Source organism: Mugil cephalus, chromosome 19, assembly GCF_022458985.1.
Source record: "Mugil cephalus isolate CIBA_MC_2020 chromosome 19, CIBA_Mcephalus_1.1, whole genome shotgun sequence".
Taxonomy (NCBI): domain Eukaryota; kingdom Metazoa; phylum Chordata; class Actinopteri; order Mugiliformes; family Mugilidae; genus Mugil; species Mugil cephalus.
The window spans coordinates 12843692-12859499 of NC_061788.1; the positions used below are offsets into that span (position 1 = coordinate 12843692).

General features: G+C 41.0%; 1 protein-coding gene across 1 annotated transcript in view; it reads right to left on the reverse strand.

Annotated features, from left to right (window-relative positions):
- jak2a (Janus kinase 2a) overlaps nt 1–12529 on the reverse strand; it is a 30080-nt gene extending 17551 nt beyond the window's left edge. Inside the window, exons 1-2 of the mRNA XM_047569369.1 lie at nt 11441–12529; nt 1447–1732 (exon numbers count right to left, since the gene is read on the reverse strand). Of these exons, the coding sequence (XP_047425325.1) occupies nt 1447–1708 (262 nt within the window). The 5' untranslated portion in view covers nt 1709–1732; nt 11441–12529. The remainder of the gene's footprint in view (nt 1–1446; nt 1733–11440) is intronic.
- Between the last annotated feature and the right edge of the window lie 3279 nt (nt 12530–15808).

Genomic DNA, 15808 nt, shown 5'->3' on the forward strand with positions numbered 1-15808 from the left:
GTTTAGAAAACGCCTAATTAACAAAGCCCACTGCAGGTTATAACATTGTATTTTCATATTTTAAGTGCTTAATTTCACTGCACTATATGTAACACGTGTGTTTTTATTCAGAGCCCACATGTGCAGTGAAGAGAACACCACAGTATTTGCATATAAATGAAAGATTAAATAGGACAGATATGTGAATACAGTAGCAACAGGACGTCCTGGCCATTTGCATGAGCAGATTTGGCCTTGAGGCTACTTTGAAAACTTATATCCTCATACCAATCCACACACATAGATGTCAGCAACAACAACAGAATGAAGAGGTAACAATAGAATAAACAATGAGGCAGAGAGTAGAAAAGAAATAAAGAAAAGGAGAAAAGCAAAAGCGCACGTAAACACGGACAAAGAAAAGACGAAGAAGGGGAAGACGTACACATAACTTGTTAGATAAAGAGGGTATTGTGCAGCAGTCTGGCAGTAAGAGATAGAGTTAGAAAGTGATACAAAAAGACAAGGCCAGACAACTTCCTGATTTGAGTCTCCTAGAAACAAAAGACGAGGAACAAGGTTGAACGCTCCAGTTCTGCGTCAACAGAACAGCATAAGATGGACTGAAACTAATAGTAGAAGAAAGGATGATGACTTTTGAATTGAAAAGATAAATAAATAAAAAAACACAAGAAAAATTAACACAGAAAATAAGTTTACATGCACAAATCTCGATTTGGCTCAAAGAATATTTCAAACATGTTGAAAGCTGTCAGAGCAACTTCAGTGGGATACCGTTAGAAGCATATGAAGATATACTGTATATACACTGTATTGTGTTTGGGAGCAGAGAAGTCATCATCTCAGCTTGTCTCTAAACCAGTTTGTAACATCACTGGTCAATAATTATTTGTCAAGTGTGACATCTCTCTTTCCTGAGAGCAGTACCCGAGATTAGACCTTTTATTTCAAAGATCAGTATATATAATTAAAGAACAATTCAATTAAGTGTAAGTACTTGAAGTACTTTACTTCATTAATTTAATAATTAATTAAACAGCTCTGTGAGAGTTGCACAGTTTCCCACCGAGGTGTACAACACAAAGCAAAGCGGAACTTTACAGCATTGTGGGAGCCATCAGCTATGTGGTGAAAGACAGTTACAACATCTAACCAGTGAGCTCTTCGAGATGTTCTGAATATGATGGTGTGAAATTAATTGTTCAAATTGTATGAGACAAATCGGCAGCCAATTTAACAGCCGGTTTGGTATTTGGTATTTCACACCAGTAGTCGTCGTTATTTTCCCCCTTTGTACTTAACGCATGTTTCGTTTTCTAGTCACACATGATGTTCATGTTAAACTGGTGATAAGTCACTGCTCAGTGCTCACCTAATAAGCTTCATGTGACTAAATGATACTCGATTGTGAGCAAACACAAGAAGTGAAATCCTCTGATGACTCACCACATGTTTTCGCTGCTGTGATGCACAGTTCCTCTGCTACATATTCTCCAGGTGGAAACGTGAGCGCGCTTTCTGAACGGCTGGTCCCACCCGTTCCTCTGTCCTTCCCCAGGTGGTACAGGTGGACTCTCAAACAGGTGGCGTCCATCTCCTGCTTGGGGTCGAGTCCGATGGCCGAGTCGTGCTCAGCGAGGTCTCCAGTGTAATGTGCCGTTGGACTGGAGGTGGGCGGGTCCATGTCTGTCAGCAGGATACAGGCCATGTGCTCCTCGGAAAAAACATCTACCTGTCGGGGGGGGGGGGGGGGGGATACAAAAGAGAAAATGAGTTGTGCAGTAGCATCGCCCGCAGCTCTTCATTTGACAGCTCACTTTGGCTGTGCTGTCTTATTCCATCAGTCACACGCAGAGACATTTGTATCCGAACCAAATTTGGGGAAGAAACCCGATCTGGAACGTCTCATTTGGGATCTACAACAAAGATATGTCCCCAGTGGGAAGGTAAGGGAAGCAGAGGCAGCCATTGCTTGAACTTGATAAAAAAAACATGCGCCTACGTTATTTCTGTTTTTTTTCACTGACCAACAAGCATAGCATGACAACTGCACAGTCGTTGTGCATTTTTGGGGACCGCCACCATTAAGAGTGGCTGAAGTCAGATGCCTTAGATTTTCTTTCGACTGTGGGATAAATTAAAGGGCTATAAAAAATAATATTTTATAACCATAAATGGTTAACTGCCAGAAGATCGCTTATCAACACACAGGCTTATATTGCATAATGTTAAAATCAGGAATGAGGTGGGCTAACTATATAGCTCCATTATTCAAAGACTACCATACATGGAGCACTGACAGTGAAGAGCAGTGCACCACTATGACAAACATGGATGTGGCATCGGTCGTTTGTGTTGTGTCAGATTTAGTAATGTTGCAATAACATTATTGCCAGTAACTATTTGTTGTTAAGTTCACACTCTTGCCTGTATAAGGAAACTCATATATCTCACAAGTGTCTCCTTTAAAGGGAGCCGGAGACGGTTCGTTTTGGTCGGCAGACACTGACTTACATGTGAATTGGCTCTGAAGGTCAGAGTGAAATGTCCCCCATGTTCCAAGACATCTGGAGCACACATGCTGTACATTCCACATTAAATTAGAAACAGACATAACCTTCATCTCCCCATCTACCCAGACAAAAAATTAATTAGAAACAGTTTACCAACAGTTTACTAAAATTAGATTACTATTTATTGGATTTCTCTCTCAGCTCATCTCTCTAACAGCAATACTGTTTCAAAGGAGCTTCCAGTGTTTGTCCAGCCTCAGTTTAACCGTCCAGTTGTCCAGAATGTTCAGGTCAATCACGTCAAGTCATATGACATTTCATATCTGGACATGTTGGGACCTATGGTCACACTGGGCCCAAAATCAATAATAAACTTTAGTTTTTTCCTTTTACCTACTCAGAGAGTCCTGGCATACATATGAAGCACGATCTAAGCTAGAATAGATAGAATAGATAATAGAATAGAAGAGAACAGTCGGCAAGATTAAAAGTAGAACTTGCTTGTCAATTTGTAAACTGTTAAAATTTTTAATTAAGAGCCAATAGCATACTGAAGATTTGGTGGAGAGGATGTGATTCTTGCTAATCTGTGCACATTTTTATGGAAAAAGCAGAAATTCCAAGTTTGGAACACAGAACGAAACACAAATCATCTTCACTGAGGCGGCTAAGGAAGAGTAGAGGTTACTTCTGTTGCTTCTAAAGAGAAGAGTGAACGGATGGTTCAAAACTTGCCTGTAATTTTCCACACAAAAATTGCCTCAGGTAGTGTAGCAAAGCATGCAGTTATCCTTGGACTTGACTGAAATGATGATAACCCAGAATAACAAATCCAACAGAGTGTAAGGCTCACAGCCTCTAACTATTTAACTCTTTTCTCGCGTAAAACAAAGTCTAAAATGGATGTATTAACGCAGCCAAAATCACTAAGAGGAAATGATATAATAGTAACGCAAACATCACATCAGCAAACTCCACGGAGAAGAAAAGGTTTCATAGAAACATTGAGGAAAATAAAAAAACTAAGAGCTTCAGAAGTATTTTGTTTTGCATCACAACTGCTGGTGTCCAATGTAAAATTCTACAGTGGTTGGTTAGTGATGGGTCAGCAGCACAGTGCAACCAACCAAATTCTCATCGCTTCACCTTACCCTTCTCGGCATGAACCAAAATCTGATCCTACAGTAACAAATATTTGGAAGGCCCTCTTTAGAGCCAGTAGTTAGTTTGTCCACTGTGGGCTACCATACAAACGTGGCAGACTCCATGGAAGAAGAGCTTGTCTATATGTAGAGAAGAAACACACTAATAAAACGTGAGGATATTATATTATATTCCTGCAAATACACCTCCTTAAATCCTACACATTGGACCTTTGGATTACAGCTTTAATAGTATAAAACATTCTTTTCTGATGATGACTTATGAATGCTTGTCAAAGGATGACATTTGGGGTAAAACGACTACTTCCTGATGTAACTCTGTGCTCAGAACAAATTTTCTAGTTCATTTTTTGCAAAAGAGAGAGTGGCACTTTTTATTTTGGTATTTAACACCTTCAGCGAGAGGAACCCGCTAGGTGCCGCAAATGATAATCATTTTCCCTCAATACGTTTTTATTTACCGGGACTCACATCGGCTTTCCACGTTAAATACTTGGGAAACCTTTGAAATGCTCAAATACAATATATTAAAGACTATAGGAGAACGCGTGTACGTGGGCATTTTGTCGGTGTGTTTACACACCCAAAATGTTTATCATGTAGCAGACGTTCAGAGAGTTACACCAGTTTCTTGCCGTGTCTTATCTGGGCGTTGGTGCTAGTTGAGGTCAGGGCTATCAGCTCAGCCACATTGCCCATTATGACTGCTACATCTGATACTACCTCCGCAATGGGCACAGGACTTTTCTTTTTTTCTTCTTCTTCTAACAAACCAATTGGTCTTGTTTTGATCAAGTAAAATAGCTAAAAACATGTGTTTGGCCGCACCGTGTTTATGGTACCGTATGTTCAAGACTGAGTTCTAAACTACAGGGCAAGTGCCTCCCAGCAGAAGCCAAGCCAGAGCTGCAGCTTTCCTAATCTCCATAAACAGATATCTACATATAAACATGAAGAATCTAAAGGCAAAGGATCTGTTTTGTTTTGTTTTGTTTTTTTAAATTGTATTTCCATTTGTAGCCTGAGTAATAGTGACCGATCTTTTTCAAATGGCTTTGTTTACCAGCAGGTAAAGGGCATGGACGAGGTGAAACAGACTGTTATATCCTGTTGGCAAACACGTTCCAGTCACCGTTAAAACATCTGGGTGTCTCAACTCTCCAATTAAGTTGCTATCTATAAAGCTGCTCTGCTTGTGGGACTCTTAAGAATAAGGGGCATGTAACAACAGACTGTCCCAGATATCTGATATCCAGAATTTCACAGTCAATACCCAGGAAACTAAATTATCATACTTAGTCATGGCCTAGTCACACACTTTGTCTGGCAAAGGAAACGCTATATTTCAAAATTTTTATTGTGATTTATCAGATAGTTATTCTGTTACTCATTTACGAATCCAAAGCAATAAAACTTATTACAGGATGTTTTCCCTTTCTCTCTCTTTCTTCGTTGCACTGACTGTTTATGGTGACAACAAATAATAGGTCTGTTTTAATGTAATGAATGGAGTTTAAACACCGATATAAATGCGCTAACCCTTTTCAGACAAAAGGGAAATGTTAAAAGTTTTGCACAGATACAAATGATGTCTTGAATATGCAAAGTTAAAAAGAGCACAAGCTTAGTTTAGTACTTTTTTTCAGAAAATTAACTTGGAATACTTAAATGTGCACAGTTCACTGTTGCTCTGCGCCACCACTGGATTACCACTTTGCAATTGGAGAAATCATAAAAAGATTCGCAGGAAAATGCCGACACACCCTCATTCCTGCCCCAAGGCTAAAGTACAATTTATTATGTACAGCTAAATGTCTAAATGTGAATACAATTGAATTTTTATGAATTTATGACAACCCCTATTATCCCCTACAGTCAGAGCCAATGACTAAACTAAAAAGCGTTCAGTATGAAGCTGCAAAAGAACTGAGATCTTAAGGCTGATACCTGTAACCACATGTTTTTTTTTTCTTGCCACAGTTTAGATGCTGAGCCAAGGGCTGAGTTGGTCATGGTTCACCTTGTGTGGTCACTATCCCCTGCTGGGAGGCTGCAGTGGAAATATGTCATTACTGTTTGGTGCAACCTGGCACAGAAAAGGTGGTCTTTGGTAGGTGGCGGAAATAAAGATGAAATGAGAATACAGTGACACCTATGACAATAAGGAAGATGCTGCAGGTTTCCAAGGCTAAGATAACTGAGTAATTCCCACTCACTGAAGAAACCAGCATTAAGATCTAAGACAGTGGTGCTGAAGGATTTTCTTGGAATTTGTGATCCTGACCCACAACGACTGGCAAACATCAACCGTGGTTCTAGCAGAGCAGAGAAAATAGGGTGGAAGAATTTGTGCGTGCAACTCAAGCACCTGTGTTATTGTAGGAAAGCGTGTGAAAGCTAAAATTTGTGAAAAGCGAAACACGACTGAAGCAACGGCCGATAAAAGCGACGCATAGCTTTGACTAACATATCACGTAAGCGCAATTATGATTCCTACCAAGTATTCCTATCACCATTGATAGCGGCCTGGACCGATGGGTACACCTAGATAGGATGGTGGCAGCAGTGATGGCAAGAGGAGCTAGATTTTATGTTCTGCTTGTTTGACTTAATACTATTTGGAATGTTACCTTGGCAACCGGAGTCTGAAATTTCCACTAGTGGCCAACTGTTAGCTGCAAAGTAATTGCTAATATTTGCCAATGACATTGGAGTCAGAAAGCCTAGCCAATTCAAATAAAGTTTTTGGAAACACTCGTGGCCAGCTGTCCACTACAAAGAAATAAGGAGTAAGCAGGATGCTTTACATGTGGATGGGGCCCATAAAAAATCCACAGAGCTATCTGTTCTACCAGAGATTCCTTGAGGGCCTTGTAAATGTCGCTTAAGATCACTTTAAGAGACATAGAGAAACCAACAATCGTGGCAAATCTGGCCTTGTCCTGGGCTTCACCAGTTCAAAACATGACCGGCTCACAACCCAGTCCGAGCCTCTTGAAAAACAAGGGGGAACCCCTCAAAAACACTCAACAGAAAGGGGAAAACTGAAGAAGAAACCCTACATGTCTACTTTTTCCACTATACACAAGTAGGTGCACAGTAGGGCATGGTGATCTGTCAGTCTGTTGAGTGGTATCAGTCATCTCACATCCTAAAACAGCTGGATGCAGCTGCTTATCACAACGAATTGCCAGTTTGAGAGGAAAATCCAGGCTGACTCATCAGTAGGAAATTACTGTTGTTGTTCAGGAGGTTTACAGCAGCATTCATTCTCATTCAAGTACTACCTGTCACCTCTTCTTGCTTTAGGTGAGTGGTTCGTTTTGCTGTTAGATACCCGACATATTTTGCTGGCTGCGCATTTGTCCACAAAACCACTTCTGAGACTGTGGAGTCACACATAGTGGACTGACTGGAGGTTTTCATGTGGTCAGTTGTTTAAATTGTGGAACTCAAACAGTGGCAGCCTGGGAAGTTCTTCATCTTACAAATCGTGACGCTAAAAGCTAGTATTACAAACTCTGTTAATCATGGTGTGACAAGTAACCACATGCCAGTTTGCTGAAGTACTTGTTGTGAAAACACCGGTCAGTCCACAGGCAAAATATGCCTCATAGCTCTGGGAAACGGTCTGTGAACCAAGTTGCGTCTAAAGTTTGTGCTGCCCTTGATGAGCGCCCCAGATGATGTCTGTTAAACATAGCTCTATACTGTTGATACAACATAACGCTTCATGACAAATCTCCCTCTTTACTAAAAGAAATTTCATAAAGTTTTCTATTAAGAAACAACATGCCATCCTCAAACATCACATCACGTTGAAGTCTGTCTGTTGGAAGTTTTCTGCACTTTGAGAGAACCATCATTTAACAGTGTCTGTGTTATGGTCTGAGGAAAAAGCCTTTAGTCTGGATTGATAATATTCTTAACTCATGCCTTCACACCTTAAAAATAGTTTGATGTTATATCATGATTATTCTAAACAGGCGTTTCCTTTCACTATTGTACAGATTATGTGGGCACATGCAGATGCTTGTGTTTCCCCAGAGCTGGCCATGTTGACAGAACAGAGGCGCTCAGTTTCAAAGCTATAAAACATCATGATGGCAAGTACTTTTTTTTCTTTAAAAGGCATCCATTCCTAAAAATATCCCCTTACTGGTTCAAATACCACAAATGACAGTGAGTTACTGGCTATGAAAGGTGAAGGCATTGATTTTTACAGTCACGTGTGACAAAGTCAGTTAAGATGCGTCAAACAGCATTCACCAAACAATAAATGAATCATGGCTCCAGAAAACACAGGGCTACTTACCATTTCATTTTACCCTAAACCACACCACAGCGTGGGATGTTTTGTTTCTCTTGTGTTCAGATGCAGCCACAAGTATCTCTGTGAAGTGACTCTGACGCTCCTCAGATTGTAACTGACACCACTTTAACTGTTTCACAACTTGGAAAAACAAATATCTCTTTCTTTGCTGTTACTACGAGTTCTGTTTTAAACTATTCCAACGCGCTTTTTTTTTTCTCCTCTGCAGCTGTTGACAGTGCAGTTCTTTGTACATGACCTGAATGTTACACATGATCCCCGAGGCAATACCAGTGTACTTTCCCATAACATATCTGCGCCACTGATGATATACTTCCAGTAAAGACCTATATATAAATGCTAAATTGTCTGTAAGTGCATTGATAAATGAATCAACCCTGCCTACATACAAATAAAGCATTAGGAACAAGGGTTGCTGTTTTTTAGAATAGGAAAACAAGATAAAAGCAGAACAGGACTCTATTTATATCATATAAAACACTAAAATAGATACTAAACATAGCCTTGTATGCTATGGGCATGGTATACAGTCAGAGTAAGAATCCATATTAGTCTTATTGTTCAGAGATGATTAAAGCTGTAAACAACACCCTTTCAAAAACAAGGAACCACAGTCACAGCTATCAAACCTAAATTTGAAGCTGACTGTTCTGAAAAGCTAAGATGACTGTAATCTATTGTAGCATCCGTGAAACGTTTAAGAGAGTTGCTGGTTTAAAGGATCATTAAAAAAAGCTTATAAAGAAAAAAGCTCCAGTTGTATCACTGTGCTCTGGACTCAAATTGAAGCTCACTTTGGAGGGAAGAGGTTTATGGCGCCTATTAATTACACTGGAGCGTGGGAGCCAGCCCGACTTACCTCAACAATTTTGCGGGCATAAAGTAGACATAGAGTCACTCTGTTGGAGAGTGACCATGCTCCAGCAAAGGTCTGCCCAGCCAACCAAACTAGGACTGTGACTAGTGTGTTAAGTTCTAAAATAAACACAATTTGGACAATTGCTGCCTTCACTTCAGTATTGTAGAAAAGTCCACATTAATGGTCTCCTCATATAACATTCACAACCTCCTGACTGGCGTATGGCAAGCTAATATGTTTTCTCATCTTATCTTCTACTTCCGCTTATCCTCATTAGGGTCACGGCAGCCCCTGTCCCAGCTCTCATCAGGCGAGAGGTTTCCACTCCTGGAACTGGTCTACGCAGAGCTGTCATGTCAGTGAAAGCATTTCTACTTGTGCACTGGTGCGTTGTGTATTTATGCAAAGGAGGCGATTCGTCAGCCGTGTTGAGTTTCACACAATGTCTGGTGTAACTGAGCGGCTCACGTTGGACTTTAAGTTAATAAATGTGGATCGACAGTCACTTTCGGTGAAATCACTGATCAGGACATGGAGAAGACACCTCAGCGGATGGTTTGTTGGAGGTCGAACACGGGAAAACTTTCTGTGCTTGTCCAGCCACCGAGTCCAATGTATTTTGGATTAACCCCAATCAATGTGATGCAGAGTTGATAGCTACAGAGCGAATCTAAGAGGTTACGGCATAGGCTGTGATATACGGTCCAGAGCTAAATGTAACTTCAACAGCATGACACGCAGTTACAAACTACTTTTAAAAGTTGCTTGGCTAGTTTTCCTGCAGCTACAAGCTTCGTCTTGTGTAGACGATGTTGAAACCATCGTGATCCCGAGCTCATGAGTTTCTTTTGAAGGCCACACTTGACCCATGCGAATAAACAAACAAAGTCAGCCAATCCAAAAAAGGCAAGTAGACTTGTGGTGTTCTGAGAAGATGCTTGCCGCTCATCCGAGTAGCTGGTTCTTAGAGAAACAAGTCAAACATGTTCGTGGTGGTTCCCACAAGTCCCTTAGAACTGAAGAATGTACTGGAATGAGTCCTTTTTTGCAAATCTTTTGCATTACTGGATGTCTGAGAACCTTTACAGACGAGTGGGCTGATATCATCTTTTCACAATGCTATCAGCGTTGCACAGGTAACAGCACAATGACAGCATTCAGCAATGTGCCTCTGTAGATATTAGCGATACAGCGAACTGTGACATGTGCAGTGAACATCTCATACATACAAATCTTTAAAACCAATTTGAATGGATACCCATCAGAACATATTGCTCATATTATCCGTCTAAAGTCCAGGTACAGGTGATGTGATGCGTGCGAACGAGTCGGTCTTTAGAACGGCTCTCTCAAGTGAACGAGTCGTCCGCAGCGCGCCCCACTCACGTGCACGCAGCTGTGTATGAGCAGCTACTGGCTACGTAATGGGGATGAGGAGCGTGAGCATCACTGGAGCGGAGCCAGATTTACAGCTTTAACGAGGAGGAGGAGATATTTGCGGCAGGAAATTAAAAATAATAAAAATGAGCCACGCAGGGCACAACACAGTGTAATCAGAAAAACATGGCTTTCATGTCTGGGTAAACAAACAACTCAGCACCCGAAAGTAATAGTGTCTGACGTTAAAAAAGAACGAGCTGACTCCAGCACTACTGAGGGGTTATTTGCCAGAGGATAAGAAGGAGAGGCAGTAGAACCTACAACGGATGCAAGTGCTTTATTATTTCAGAGATGTCCTTAACTTTTTTCATGCTTATCGTTTACACTTTGCTTTTGTTTACATTGTTCTACAATTTTGTATTCACATTTTTTTATCATGTCCTATTTTTTATTCCAGTTGTATTTATACTTTTTATACACATATATACACTTTATTACTTTATTCTATTATTTTTATATTTTTTCTGTGTTTTTAAATTATTCTTGGGTGGTTTGCATTGTTTTTTGTTATTGTTTACATTGTTCTACAATTTTACATTCACATTTTTATCCATTTTATGTCCTAATTTTTATTCTCGTTTTATTAAATTATTTTTATATACACATACATTTCTTATATATATATATATATTGTCTGTCTGTATATTTATAAAAATGCTCTAGTGTGTAAATTTTTGACAGTAAAGTTGTGGAAGTTATCTGTAGCCTGCATAGTGTTTTTCTTTTCTTTTTCTTTTCTTTTTTCTTTTTGTTGAGGGAAGTTTCAAAATAGTGATTTCACTGTCAATGCGTGAGGATGTGGCAACACCTCGTGGAATGTATACTACGGGCGATGGTTTCCTTGATAAAAAAAAGAGGGTTATCTGGTTGACATCTAAAACTAAACGATTGTTATAAGAAACCAGTGTTTTGAACGGCTCCTCGAGATCCGGCTCCCTTCAAGGAGCCGTCTCTAGCTCGCAGGGGGGTTTCTCCGCCTGTTGGAGCCCACAGATACGATAAATCAGCTTTAACTGCACTTTCTAATTAACATAACTGTATCTGCTGTCACTATCTCCTCGGGACTCGACAATGGCAAGTTGCATCATACGCGCACACACACACACACGCACACGCACACAACACAACTTACTCCGCTTGTGCTGAGGTGTTGTGGCTGCTGGAGTTCCCCAAATTCGACACGGGACCGAGTCTGGTTGATTTAGTCCGGCTCAGAGTCGACGTGGACGGGCATGAGCTAACGACTCGACAAGACCACCGTCGCCTCGTTATTCTTTCCCATTTTCGTCTTGCCCTTCACATCTTCTCCCGAACTATTTTCGCTTTGCTGCCCCACGCTGACAACTTTTTCCTCATTCGTACTGACATGCTTGTTTTCGGGTCAGAAACAAGTCGCTGTCTGCTGCTGCTGGCTGCTGGCTGCCCTGACTACCGGAGCTGCCTCCCGTTATGAGCTGCGCTTACTGTACGGCGGCGGTGGTGGCGGTGGTGGTGGCGATGATGATGATGAGGGTGAGGGCGGAGCAGGATGCCTCCAAACGGTTTGGGCTGTTTCTACAGCGGTGACTGACTCTGGGTTCACCTCTTCCGCGTTTGACGCGGAAGTGTTGTCTTTACTCGGCAGTACGTCTTTCTGAAATTAGTACTTTTGCTCATACGCCCTATTCCAGTTCAGTTTTAAGGTACTTTATTTGATTAATTCCATTTTAAACTTCTACTTATCTACATTTAATTAAAAAAAATAAATAAATAAAAAAAAAACAATGCAACATTTTACTCCTTCTTGGCATCAGCTTTGCAAAGGAGACTGTGGCATACAGTCATCAGGCCTTTTATAAATATTTATATGAATATATAGTCCTGGCTACCTTCCTTTTCTCCTCCACACTGCTGACTCCAGACACCTCTCAACCAGCTGACATTTGCAGAACTTTGATTACTCAGCTGTCATCCAGGATGGCCAAGACGGAGAACACAGAGGACTCATTCAAGACTTTGTGGTCTGTCTGCTGCCAGGGAAACTACCTCCAACTGAACGTGGGCAAAACCAAGGAGCCGGATGTGAATCTCAGTCGCAAACGTACGATCGGGTATAAAACTATGACCATCTTCGTAATATTGCGTAGCTGCCTCCAGAACAGTTGTGGCTCATCGGAGAATGGACATGGTCCTTCTGAGGATGTCCTGTGGTGTCTGGTAACAGGATGTTATTAGTGAGAGACTTGGGGTCCTGTGGGTTGAGGGAGGAGAGGGGCCTCTGTGATAATTGATCAGTCTGGGATCTGGTGAATTAGGTCAACACCTTGTGCTGTTCTTCATGTTTTTTTGTTTTGTTTTTGTTTTTGTTTTGAGTTGTTCTTAAAGTGTATTTGTGTGTCTGTGTCAGGCTGCATCCTGCTGCCGTCATGGGGGGTCGTATGGTCTGGTCTAGGTGGGGCTCTAAGTAACCCCAAGCGAATGCCAGGTCCAAAGGTTTCTCGTGGTCCCTTCAACTGTCAGCGGTTTTAATGTTGTGGTAAGTGTCTGGTTTGCTCCCCTCAAAGTAAAAACGGACTGGACTGACCACTGTTTCCTCTACGCTGTTACCACAGGCCCTTTGTTCCTGCTGCTATGAGGCAGCAAAACCAAGCCTGCTTGATAGACCACACACACAGAACTACTATTATATTTATTTAATGTTTACTTTTTTTTTATCTCTTGTGTGCGCTATCATCTAAATTGCATGCTGCTGTAACACTGAACACTGTGGAATAAATAAAGGAGTATCTTATTTTATCCTGTATTTTATATTCTCTGATATTTCAGTGTGTCTAAAAGTTTATTTTACTAGTTGTTTAAAGACATAGTGAGCATATATAGTGCTTTCAAATTTACTGGTACAAGAACAAACGAGGGCTCACAGGCACACAGAGATCACAATGCCTGTTTTATGACGAGACTCACGATTACAATCTTGAAAGTGATACCAAAATGTACACGTAGATGAGACATATGCTTAAATTCCTCTTTATTTTAAGGATCATTTCTCCATTTGTTAATCCTGAAAAAGGAAGCCACTGCACAACCGGGAAATCTGTTTGATTCGCATTAGTCCAGTTATTTTCCAATTAGCGTGTGCACACACCATTTAGTAATACAATTTGATATTGCACACCGAGAGCAATGTTCCGTTTTGTCATGCAAATTCAAGGGAAACGTTGCTGTACTTTAGCCTGTCTGCATCAAAAATGAGAGCACTCACTAGACCATGAAACTAAAAGCCACAGAGTTCTTTGGCTCCTGTCTATGGAGTTTTGGACGTCACTGTAACGCTGCCTGATGCATAAATGAAGAATATTGTTCGTCAAGAGTCAAAGTTAATGTTTCATGTTAACAAGTTAAAAAATAATACCTAACTAAAACGGTGAGGATCAGGAAGTGGCCGTTGGTTGCCAGTTCAATCCCGAGCTCCTCCTGTCCACGTGTTGAAGTGACCGTCGGCAACATGTCAAACACCTGGCGCAAAGATCCGCATCGGGCATGGAGGCTCGTCGCCATCATGGTGAATAAGAATCAAACTGTCAATTACTTTAAGAGTTTCAACACAGGCCAGTATTGATGTGCACATAAAGCGCGTACTCAACAGCGACTCCCTGATGTAGCTAATGTTCTATTGTATCTGATAAATGACATCATGTTTTGGAAAAGGCGCCACTGCTCCGCCGCCCAGCAGACTGGGTCATATGGATGAATGGGTCATAGGGCTGTGGATTTAGGACAATGAAATATTACACAAAACAGGAAGACATTAAACCCTACTCATGATATTGCTGATTATACAGGGAGCCATCTTTTGGCAGGATTACTGCAACAACTGCAGTTATCAGAACAGACAGATGTCTGGCCAACAAACGAGAAGGTTCCATTAGCTTTTTACCTCTGAAGACACTTCAGAAAAACAAGGTCAAAATCTAAATCCTCTGAGTCACAGAGGATAATGAACTATATGTTAGGTGAAACCACAAGGAGTCAGATTCTATGGACAGAAAAAAAAACTTTAAAAACACTCTAGTTTGAACAATTTCACGAGTGATTAAAAAGAAATATTCTCAAATAATTATTAATACTTATTAATAAGTATTAAAGGCAAACGGAGGTAACATTCTGGCCACAAGTGCCACACTTCACAAAAATATACAGTATGGTTGTCCTCATGTAAAAGATCAGCTCAATGTTTATTATTAGTTTCAAACTCAAGCGAAATCGGACTCTTACACATTAAAAAAATATATTGTTAAATGTAATAAAACACTGTTTTACCATAAAAATAAAAAGTTTTTTTCCCCCACCTTAACAGACAAATACATTTTGTAATTTGCGTTAGTTAATTGAATTAACAACCCACCTTCTTGTTATATCGTAAATGTGCGCCCTTCGGGTATAATATTATGACCAAGGACAGAAGAAATAAATAACACAGACCATCGTCTGGATGAGAAACTTTTTGACCAAGAGTTCACATGCATGTGGATGTAGTTAGACGTGTACCTCCCGCCTAGTCCAGACCACACTCTCCCACCCCCATAGCAATGACAGCATCCTGCTGGTCAATGACCCAGCAAGTTACAGCCTGACACAGACTCACATAAAAATATGGTGTAGGAAAATCTGACCTGGTCTTCAAATTCACTACATCCCAAACTGATCAAGTATCAGTGGGATCGTCTACAGGGGACAGGACCCTCCTCTAATGTTATATATAGACAAAACAAAAATGGTAAACAAAGTCAAATGTCTTTTATTTCCAGACAGGAGCCCATAAACTGTTCGAAGAAATTACTGTAGCTTGAGCATGATCTCCACCGTGTGGCCTGTTTCTAGCATAGCAGCATTTTTTTTTTTTTTTTTTTCCTGGCGAACTCAACATCCTCCTCATTTGGTGTCAGGGCCGCTCTTAGCTTGATTAACAGCCCGGGTCAACAAAAAGCAGTGAAGGGGTTAATTAGTTCATGTGCTCTTGCGTACACACACACACACAGTCATTGCTGCTCATGCATTTCAGATCCTCAGCAGAAAGTCAACTGAAGTGAGGATGGCCACTGCTTCACGGCTGAAAGATGCATCTCATCCTCCTGCATGTGTAGACGCGGCGTCGTCGCTGTCAGCGGCGAAGCCTTCAGGGGGATTGGATTGCAGGACATCTAATTAACCACGTTAATTGTGTTTTTTGAACCAAGGAAAGAAGCCATTCCAACCACTGGATCCATTACCACGGGATGAGCCTGCATTACGAGGTGGGGTTGAATCTTTTCATTTGTGTGTGCTGTCTCTAGCATTTACTGCGCACTTAGTTCAGATGCTAAATTTAAGACCTGATCAGCCTCATCATGAGGACGGTATGTGGGAGTTGTCATTTGGCTGTAAGTCACTGATGCAGGCCCAATGTCGCACCAGAAGAGGGGAGCCAACGTGTTAATCAGAACCCGGTGAAAAGCTCAAGTTCCCACTGTACTGTGAGAAA